This window comes from Ammospiza nelsoni, chromosome 7 (genome assembly GCF_027579445.1).
Source record: "Ammospiza nelsoni isolate bAmmNel1 chromosome 7, bAmmNel1.pri, whole genome shotgun sequence".
NCBI lineage: Eukaryota > Metazoa > Chordata > Aves > Passeriformes > Passerellidae > Ammospiza > Ammospiza nelsoni.
This window is the reverse complement of record NC_080639.1, coordinates 31,207,627-31,218,285: the sequence shown is the minus strand read 5'-3', so window position 1 is coordinate 31,218,285 and position 10,659 is coordinate 31,207,627. Positions and strand designations below refer to the sequence as shown.

At 60.5% G+C, this 10,659-nt stretch overlaps 1 protein-coding gene across 1 annotated transcript; it reads right to left on the bottom strand.

The window, feature by feature from the left end:
- Positions 1-6,381: 6,381 nt before the first annotated feature.
- On the bottom strand, positions 6,382-10,345 carry EN1 (engrailed homeobox 1). Its single transcript, XM_059476310.1, has 2 exons — positions 9,670-10,345; positions 6,382-7,094 (listed from the first exon to the last, which is right to left on the bottom strand). Exons 1-2 carry the CDS (start codon positions 10,343-10,345, stop codon positions 6,778-6,780), a joined length of 993 nt encoding a protein of 330 aa, XP_059332293.1. The 3' UTR covers positions 6,382-6,777.
- Positions 10,346-10,659: the final 314 nt, after the last annotated feature.

The following is a 10,659-nucleotide window of genomic DNA, read 5'->3' as shown; positions in this document are numbered from 1 at the left end:
AGGAGCAGCACTTCCAGCCAAGGACCCATCACACTGGTACAGCTGGGTTAATCACTTAGAAACACACAGATGGGGCAATCCCAAGCAAAAGGTCAGACCTTTCTTGGGAACAACAACAACAAAAAAATATTGGTCCTTTTTCTAATCCAAATAAAGGTCCTCAGATGCACCAAGGTCTGCTCTGGTTCCTTAGCCAGAAGGACACACCTGGGGCCAGTTCTTGGGGCTGTTTGTGTGCAGGTGCTCAAATCTGCTGCTCTGCTCTTGCCTTCCAATTCCATGTCCTAGGGGCAGACCCCCTGCATGTCCCTGATTACAAAGTTGGCCTGGGGCTCCTGTTGGTATCTGTCTGGTGGATGGGGAGCCTGAGTCAGAAGGCTTCAAAACACTTTGTGCTAGGGAAGGTGGGGAAGCCTCACATCTTGCAAGCTTCCCTCTTCTCTCCAAACCACTGACTGCTGTCTCGTAAGGGCTGACAGACAGCATGGGCTTGCCCCAGCCTGGACTGATGGGAAGCACCTTCTCACCTGGGGTCCAGGTACTGCTGCAGCAGCCCTGCAGGAGAAGAGCACTGCAATAACTGAGGTGTGATTCTCGCAGGCAATATTCCAGGCAGCTGAACCTGCCCATGGAAAGGGCCAAGCTGGCAGTGCTCTCCAGCAAAACTGCTGCTGGAGTCAGTGCTTGGCTCCTGAAGGAAAAGTAGTGCACCTTTAATTTTTAAAGCAGCACCAGGAATACATCAAACCCCATCAAAAAGGCATTATCCAATCAGTATTTCATTTGTATCTGAATATCTAGTGCTATCTCTAGTCTTATCTTTCACCAGTCACCCTCTTTCATTATGGTCTCCGTAAGAGGCTCACATACTTGTACTTTTCCAATAAAGATCTTGGAAAGTACGTTCAAGGGTAGCTTATTTTAACATTCATCACATTTAACAAGACTTTTACCAGAGCAGAGAGAACGCGTAACTAATTGTTGGAAGATCTGGTCAAGTTTATTGTGACGGGTAACTGTCGGGCAATTATGATTTATTTATTCAGAGGGAGATAAGGCACGCACTGTTCTCTCAAAGGAAAAAAAATGGGGCTGATCCTAAAGTTAATATTATTTCTCATGCCTTCTTCAATCTTTTCATAACTGAAGGCACCCACCAGAGTACAGTCCTCATTGGCTCCATTTGCTCCAAATTTCGAGTTTAAGCTCAACTCCTCCCGCAGCCTCTCCCGGGCACGGCAAGGCCATGCAGGCGCAGCTCCTGCTCCACCTATTTCTAAAAGGTCTGATGGCGTGAGGGGACTCCTGAGAGAGCCGATGTCCCCACAGGGTCCCCGAGCCTCGCTCCCTCCGCGGGGAGCCTGTGATGGACGGGGACAGGGTACCAAGTGGGGTGTCCTTTTCATCTGGCAATCAGAGGAAGGGAGAGGAGATACAAATGCCCCATCACTGCCACTGCTTCTCGTGTCCCTGCGGTATTTTCTCGAGCGGCAGCATGTCCTCGCAAACGGAGGAGTCGGGGCGCGGGCGGGGAGCGTCCCCGTCGGCACTGGAGGCACGACGGGCAGGAACCAGCACAGCCCTTCCCCACACCCCACCCGCGCTGAGGAAGAGGAGAGCCCGTGGTACCCCGGCTGCCTTTACCTCTGGTGTGACCCCGATGAGAAGAAAAATTAAAAAAAAAAAATAAACCAAAGGAAAAAAAATCACCAAAAGTGCCCTGGCCCGCCTGTACCCCCGCATCTCCCTGGTGGAGCAGCGGCTCCCTCCCGTACTCGAGACGAGCACTGCGGCAGAGCGCGGGGGCAAAGCGGGGCCGCTCCCAGTGCCCGCCCCCGCCACCCCGCGGAGCCCCCACGTCTGCACCGGCACCGGCACCGGCCCGCAGCGCCCCGGGTCCCGCAGCCCTTGCCTCCTCACCCCCCCGACGGCTCTGCTGACGCAGCCACCAAAGTTTTTATTCGCATCTTCGTTATCTCCAAACTGATCAAGTGGCCAAAAACAAACAAGAAAAGTCTTTTTAATGTAAGGGTTGCTCACCTGATGCGGTAAAGATCAGTTCTCAGAGCAAAGGGCTTCTACTTCCAGCAAAATCTGGTTCCCCGACTTACTCAGCCGGAAGAGCGAGCACCATTAGCTGCTTTACATAGACTTTTTTAAGTCTGTGTCAAAGGCGTTTGATGTAGAGCATAAAGATGCACCTTGCGCGCTTCTGTCAACAGCCAGCCCGAGGCTGGGGCTAGGGTGCTACGTGTCCAACTCCTCAACAGAAGAAAAGTTAAGATTTTTCTTTTTACTCAACATTTATTACCTTTTTTCAAAGTTTCAGCCCTTGGCCATTCGACAAATCTTTTTCAAAACGGTTTTAGATTTAAAAGGAAACCGTTTGAGTTGTGTTTTGATCCGATCGCCGCTCTGCGTTTATTTCTTGTAACACAAAATAAAAGTTACATCGAACCGGTTCGCCGACAAGAAGTGGGAGCCCTGGGGCTGAGAGGGGTTCTCGGCCGTGCTCTCGCTGCCAGGACCCTCTCCGGGCTCGGAGGGAGCTCCCGCGGGGACCGCTCGCCGCCTGCCCCGGGGCTCCGCCGACGGCCTCGGACGCGGCTCAGGGCGGGAGGGTGACCGGGGCACGGCCGGTGCACACAGCCCCACAGCCGCCACCGATCCGGACAAATGATGGACGGGCAGGGCTCCTACCTCCGCTCAGCCGCTCGCTAGCGCTGCCTCGGACCTTGCCCGACGGGGAGGGAGAGGAGAGGTGGATGCCTGGCAGTATTCACTGCAAACCACTGTGCTATTCACTCGCTTAACTCCGCCGTGGCCTCGACCACCGCAGGGAAGCACGGAGGGAGCCCGGGGCTGGACCCCCGGCCTCCGACCCCCGGCACGGCCGTCCGGCTCCCAGCGCCCTTCGGCGAGGCGGACGCGGCGCTCCGTGCCCGGGGGAAGCGCATCTGCCCCCGGCCGGAGCCGAGAGCCCCCCGCACCCACGGCCCTCCGAGCAAAGGGGAGGGCAGCGGAGCTCTCTTGTAAAGCTCCCAGCCGTCGGAACCCGCAAGATAAACATCATTAGAAATCATTGTAATTGGGATTGTGAAATCTGACCTCTGACCCTCCGGGCTACGTGTCACAACCGTGTCTGCTTTGATTCCTCGAAAGGCGGCACAAAGGAACAAGTTCCGTGACAGGAGGCAGCGGGATCTGCGCCCCGGCCGGAGGGGACCGACGGGGGGGACCACGCGTGGCCTTCCCCTCCTCCCCCGTGCCTCATTTGCATATGCAAATCAGCAGGCCGCCGGGGGGTGGTCGTCGGGCCAGGGCCGGGGGGCCTGGAACGATTGTGCCCGATTCGAGGGGTGCCTTGGATGGAGAAATAAGCATGGGTGCGTCCTTCGGCCAGCGGAGGGAGGACGGGGGTGCTGGGGGTGTCTGTGGGTGTTCACTGATATTCACATCCCACAAAGGCGCGGCGGCCTCCCGAGAGCCGGGCTGTGGGGAACAGACCCCCGGGGCACGCAGGAAGGAGGGGCAGGGTGGTGCTTTGCCTCCAGGCCTTTCCGCCTGGGCTAGCGGATGCTGGTCCTGGCACTTGGGCTCCCCAGTCCCGCCCGTCCGCCCAGCGCTCAGCATTCCTCCCCGGCCGGGGCCCGGTGCGCGTCCCTCGCCTCCCCCGCCGCTCCGCGCACACCTGGTCCCTTCCCTACGGGGAGGATGTTGTGCCTTCTGCTCTTATTTCTCAGTGCTGGGCCCCGGGTGAAGGTTTTCCCCCCTATTCCCGGCGGGCCTGTTTGCCCTCGGCACCCACAGGGAACCGAGGTCACTCGTGGAGCCAGCGAGGACAGACCTGGACCTCGCCGGCCTGCACGGATTCACCAATGTGCCCCGCTCAGCTGTTCTCCATGAGAAATCCTAAAAGCGTAATTACACTAAAAAGTCTGATTTGTTTAAATAATCCTCTTTAGGCTTCCTTTAATCTGCCCTATATTTCCCTCGTCGGCTTTATTCCTGACTTGTCCAGCTCAGATGAGTCTGGTTGGACAACCCGCGGCAGAGGAAACTCTTCTTCATCTTCCTCCTCCTCTGGAGCCCCCAAGCCACCGGGCAACCCCGGAGCCAGCTCCGGGCTGTAGGTGGGCAGCAGGTCCCGGGTCTGGCGAGGGGAACGGCAGGAGGGGCCGACAGCCCTGCCCGACCCACGCCGAGAGGCAGCCTGAGCATCACCCGTGTCCTGCGGACAGGGCAAGCCAAGCGGGTCGGTGCCCTCTACCCCGGGCAGGTCCAGACCAGATCCGGCCCCGGAATGCTATTGGGGAGGATGGTTACTCGATTTTTAAGGAGAAATGCCATTTTTGGCCTGTCCAGCTCCAGGGGAGTGCGAGACGGCGTGTATGGCAAAGGCAGAGGATTGAGCTGAGAGCGGAGCGGGCGGGAGGAGGGGAGCGATCTCCCCGTGTGCCCCCGACAGCGGCCACTGAAGGGGGGCCTCGGGGGGAGCCTGAACGCGGCCCCCGAACTCTGCAGCTGCCCCGCCGGTCCGGGCTCTCGCCGACCACTTTCCCCGCGAGCGGTGAAACTCGCACTTTGAAGGACGGCTTTATTTTCCTCAGTGCGGAAGATTTGAGTTCACGTTCCAATCCCATCGGAAAAAAAAAAAAAAAAAAAAAAAAAAAAAGAGAGAGAGAGAGAGAGAGAAAGAAATACACAACTTTAGATGGCGCTGTACAACATTTATTTAAGCCCTCCGAGTATTCCCGGCTTCTCGGCCTGCAGAGAGAAGAGCCTCGGCGGGCAGAGGCGGGCTGGGCTGGGCGGGGATGGAGTGGGATACGGTGGGGTAGGTTGGAGTGGGATGAGGTGTAGGAAGGGTCCTGCCCCACCAGCAATGGGCACGGAGAGCAGGGGGCTCTCTCCCCAGCCTGCGCCTCCATCCTCGGTGATAGCAAACCGCAGCTCTAAACAGGAAAAGTTAAAAAGCACGAAAATGGCAGAAGCCATCATCCCCACTGCTGCCCTTCTCAAATAGGCAGAAAACCCCTAATGCCTCCGACGGGACGAGGAGGGGGGAGCTGCAGGCTCCGCCGACCGAGAGTGCTGCTGCTTGCCCCCTCCCGCCTCCCCGGTCCCACTGACCTGGGCATGGCCTCGGCATCGCCCCATCCTCCGGGGAGATGCAGGAGAAAGGGTCCATCCCCCGGCTGCAGCTCTGCTCGCTTGTCCTCTTCGCCCTGCCGGCCGCGGGCCTAGGGCAGGGATAGAGACGAGCAGAAAGAGGAGAAGGAAAGCCGACAGACGGCCTGGAGGAGGGGGACGGGCCCTCCACCCGCCGCGGTGCCCGGTTCCATCAGGGTCAGTGCGGAGGGGAATCCCGTCGCCTGCCCTCGGCTCGGCTCGGCCCCACGCAAGGCCCGCGTGGGCTCGGGCCCGGCGATCCTCGACGGCTCGGGGACAAGGCCGTGGGCACGGCCCGGTCCCGTCCGTGTGCCCAAGAGAGCCGAGCCCGGACAGGGCACGGCCGGCTTTTAACCGGGGCGGTGGGAAAGCGGAGCGGGGCCGCAGCCCCCGGAGCTCCGCCGTGCCGCCGGCCCTCCCACGGCAAACGCCCGAGCCCTGCCGGGGGAGCGGAGCGCAGGGACCGGCACCGGGAGCGCTCCCGGAGCGAGGGCGCAGCGCCCGGCGCCGAGTGCCGATCGCTCCGGTGCGAGCCTCGGGAGAGGTCCTCGCTGCAAACAGCGTGGGAGCAGATCCTCTCGCAGAGAGGCGAGGAGCTGTCAGACAAATATCCTTCCAACACATCCCGGAGCCCTGAGTACCCAGACAATTTCAGGCAATTTTTCAGCGGGAACTTGTATCATCGTTATTATGAGGTGGTTTTAATTTGGTTAAAAAGGGAGATGCGGGAGGTGAAGCATGACCGCAATTGCCAAAGAGAATTAATTATTTTTAAAGGATAGAAAAATTAAAAATAATTTTTTAAAAATCGAAGGTCTAAGGGTTTTGAACAAGGGATGAGTAGTTTAAAAATTGCTGAATCTATCGAAAGCAAAACCTAAATATGCCACCAAAATGGCACTATGTACACAGCGTATGGTGTATGTATATATACATTTATTTATTATATTTTCATGTATATATATATATATATATATATATATATATATATATATATATATATATGAAAACATCCATACACTAAAATAAAGAATTACAGCCAGCCTGGATCCTGAACACAGTCTACACTTTATTTCAGACTACAGATTTCTGAACATAATAAAATCTTTGGCTTGTAGCGGCGGGTTCAGTCTCGCAGTCTGTGGATCAGAATTTTTTTTCCTCGGGAAAAAAAAAAGAGAGAGAGACAGAAATTCACACACACACACAAAAAAAAAAATAAGATCAAACGACAGATGAGAAAAGTTCGACATTTACTGTAAAACAGGAGCAACGGACATGGGGGGGGGAAAGAAAAGAAAGGAAAGCAAACAAAACGAACAAAACGAACAAAAGAAAGGAGAAACAGAGAGAAGGGAAGAGAGAAACTGTCCAGCAAATAGAGATCGCTACACATATTTCTTACCTGAAATTAAATATATACAATGTCATATGCTGTTTGGCTATATAGAGATAATTTTTCTTAAGTGTTCATATTTATTTTTTTTTCTTAATCGGAGTCCTTATACTATGGATAGACAATAGATCTGCTTTTAAATCGCACCTGTCCGCCTCCCGGCCGGCGGGCCGGCGCCGCGGCGCAGGGCTGGGCTGGGGCCGCCCGCCTCACTCGCTCTCTTCTTTGTCCTGCACCGTGGTGGTGGAGTGGTTGTAGAGTCCCTGGGCCATGAGGTGCAGCGCCAGCCCGTTCTTAATGCCCGTCGCCTTCTTGATTTTGGCCCGTTTGTTCTGGAACCAGATCTTGATCTGGGATTCGTTGAGGCTGAGCTCCTGGGCCAGGCTCTGCCGCCGCTGCTCCGTGATGTACCGGTTCGCCTGGAACTCCGCCTTCAGCCGCTGCAGCTGCTCGGCCGTGAACGCCGTCCGCGGCCGCTTGTCCTCCTTCTCCGTCTTCTTCTTCTTCAGCTTCCTGGTGCGGGGGCCTGCGGGCAGGGCACACACACGCCGCTGGGCAGGGCCGCGCCGCCGACCGACCGACCGCCCGCCCGACAGACCGACCGACCGACCGCCGCCCCCGCCCCGCCGGCCGAGGAAAAATGGCCGACGGGTGAATTTGTGCTGGTTCCGTGTGTCCCCCCCCAGCCCCCCAAGCCCGGCACCGCCGCCCCGGCACGGCGGAGGGAAGGATGGGGAAGGAACGGGGAGGCCGGGGCCGAGCGCGCCCGCGCATCACCCACTGCCCCAGCCCCACCGAGCCGGCCCCGCGGGCGAGGGGAGCGGAACCCCGCTCGCTCCCCGTCCCGGCACACGTCGGGGCTCCGCTCCGCCCGCCCTGCAGAGCCGAGCCGCTCTCCTGCACGGCCCGGGACTGGGGCCTGCCGGCCGGGCAGCGACTCCGCCGGGCAGCGCGGGGACCGAAGGTTCCCGCTGCCGGGCACCGAGGAGTCGCCGCCAGCAGCAGCAACCTGGCAGAAGGCTGCCCTGGTCTCCTTTCGGGGGACAACGACCCTCTCCGCAAAGCCAGCCCACTCCCGGGGCGCCCTTCTCCGCCGCCACCCCGGAGCCCCGCCGACACCGCCCGGGTCGCCTGCTCCGGCGGCCGATCCCTGCCGGGGACCTACGGCCCCGCTTGCAGCTCCCTCCGCTGCTCCCTCCGAAGCCCAGCCAAAAGCAGAGCCACATCCAGGCCGCAAAGGGGCCAGCTGAAGTGCAACAGCACGCCGGGCAAGCCACCGGGTCCCGGGGCGCATTCTGAGGGCAGCGCCTGGCCGAGGAGGGGTACCCCCGGTCCTCTGCCCGCCGGTCTGGCCCGGCCACGGGGAAGAGGAGCGGGGAGGGAACCGTGAAGAATGGGATCTACAAAAATTCCCCGACAGCTGCCGGGCTCGGCGGGCGGTCCCAGGCCCGCAGCCCCCCGCCAGCAGCAGCCGGAGCCGAAGCCGGCGAGGCCTCCCTGCCGCCGAGTAGGCCGAAAGCTCCTCTCCCGGCGCAGCTCTTCCCCGGAACGGGGGGATTCCCCCCGGCTGTCGGCGGGGAGAGAGACGAGGCCCGGTGGGGAGAGGGACGGGGCCCAGCGGGATTCTCCCGGGCTGGACGGCGAGGGGTGGAGGGCGCGGGGAGTGCATTGCTGTGTCCCGGCACCTTGCAGCGGGGTGCCGGCGCCTCCGACCGCCGCAACTCGCTCGTTCCCGGAGCCGAGAGAAGCAGTCGGGGCCGGCGGGCAGCTACGAGCACAACAAAGAGAGCGGCCGAGCCCAGCCAGCCTCCCCTCGCCCTTCTCCCCTCCAGGTCGCAGCGAGCAGAGAGCGTCTGGGAGGGGGACATGCAGAAATGATCCTTTGCCCGAAGAAAGGGGAGGAAAGGAAATGAAGGCGCAAGTGCAGAACGCCGGGCGCTCGGTGGCCCTGGGAATCGGCAACACAACACCCGCGGCCGGGCCGGCCGGGAGCGAGGCCGTGCCGTCTGACAGCTCTATCACCCCATCAATCAGCCCAGTCAATCAAAGAGGCTTTTCTGAGTTTGAAGTCGCTGGACGTGTCAATAACGGGGGATGGAGACGGCTCGGCCGCGCTGACGGCCGGCTCGGAGCACCAGGCCGGGCAGTGCGGAGCGGGGCCGGGGCCAGGCAGCACCGCCTTCCCCGCGCAATGCAGCGGCCCCGGGCCGGCACAGGGGAGCCCAGCCCGGCCCCGCACCGCGCTGGCCGATCCCTGGCTGCTGGCTATAGGTGTCATGGGGGAACCCCATCTCCTCATCCTCGGCTTCTTTCAAAAAAAAAAAAAAAAAGGCAATGAAAACCAAAAAGTAACGGTGATAAATAAAGGGGTGCCTGAGGGCACCTGGGGAATGTAAAGTAGAAGGGGCAGCAAAACAAGGCCGGGAGGCCGAGGCGACGGCTCCCACGGGGACGACCTCGGGCAGAGGCATGTCCCCACCCCGGAGCTGGGCCCCGAACGCAGGACGGAGCACCGGCTCGGGCGGCAATGCGCGGCCTAAGGGCCTGCCTGGCTCGCTGCAGAGGCCCGGCTAAACAACCCCTCCGCCACCTTCGATAAAGCCCTTTTTCCTTCGCCTCCAAGAAAACACTACCTCCTCCCCCGGCACCACCAGCAGCCCCTCAACATGTGCCTCCAGGAGCACCCAGGAAAAAAAATAAAATAAAGTAAGGGGAGAAAAAGCCTCAGAACAAGGGAGCGGCCGGTTTTCTCGCAACGCTCTCACCCCGCGCGGCCGCGCCGCGGAACACCCGGGGCTGCGGCAGGCGGGGCGGGCAGGGGCGCGGGAAGGGGTCGCTCCCGCCGGCTCTCCGCATCGAACCGCTGCCGAATCGGGGCCCGGCGTCACATTCAAATTTGGGAGACTCGGAGGAGGAAGGAGGGGTGGTGGCGGTGGGGGGGACGCGTTTCCTCTCGCCCCGGGTGACCCAGGCCGCCCTCCCCCCACGCGAGGTCCTCGACAAGCCGGGAGCCAAAGCCAAGGGGGGAAGAGGGAAAGGAGGGGGGGGGCGGGCGACCTTGTCACGATTTAACAGCTCCCAGATGCGCCGCGGTTCCTTACCCGAGGATGGTCTGTCTGAATACCTAGTGCAGTAGACCCAGGCAGGCCACACCAGCGGCTGTTGCGAGTCGGGCTTTATAACAGGTCCTCCATTATTAGAGCCCATGAGGAGGATGGCGGGGCTGCCGTGCTCCCCGTACTTCGCCGGGTGAGTCTCGCCCCCGTCGGCGGGGGCCTTGGCCGCCCCCGACGCCGCCGCCGCCGCTGCTGCCGCGGCGGGACCGGCTTTGGCGGCGGCGGCGGGCGGCGGCGGCGGCGCGGAGCCGTCGGGACGGCAGTTCGAGTCCGGGCACAGGAGGGCGGGCGGATTGGGCGGCCGGGCCAGCAGCGGGTTGACGTTTTCTCTACCTGAGCTCTGCCCCCGATCTCCGTCCCGCTCCCGGCTGCCTCCTCCTCCGCCGCCGGCCGGCGCGGGCGGCTCCTTCTTGCAGCCGAAGTCCGGCCTCAGGATGTTGTCGATGAAAAAGTTGGTGGTGCGGTGGGGCGGCGGCGGCGGGGGCGGCGGCGGTGGCGGCGGGTGGCGGCGGCGGGGCAGGGGCAGGGGGCAGGGCGCGGCGGGGGAGGCGGGCGCGGGGCTGGGGGACACGGGCACGCTCTCGCCATCGCTGCCGCTGCCGCTGCTCGCCGGGCCGGGCGCTGCGTCTCGGTGGCCGTGCCCCTCCGGCGGCTCTTCCATGCTCAGTCCCCGCCACGGAGATCGCTGCCTCTTTTCCCCCCCACCCACCCACTTTACGCCCACCCCACTTTGACGGTGGGTGGCGGGGTGGAAAAGGGGGAGGAAAAATTCAGAAAAAAAAAAAAAAAAGAAAAAAGAAAAAAAAAAAGAAAAATATTAAAATCCACTTGTTGGGCTGGAGCTGAGATTTTTTTTCTCTCCCTCTCACGGATGGATCCAAAACCTGGAAGATACTGGAGGGCTTCTCTCCCCCTTCTCCCGATCAGCTTATATTTCCACCACCAAAAGAAAAAAAAAAAAAAAAAAAAAAAAGA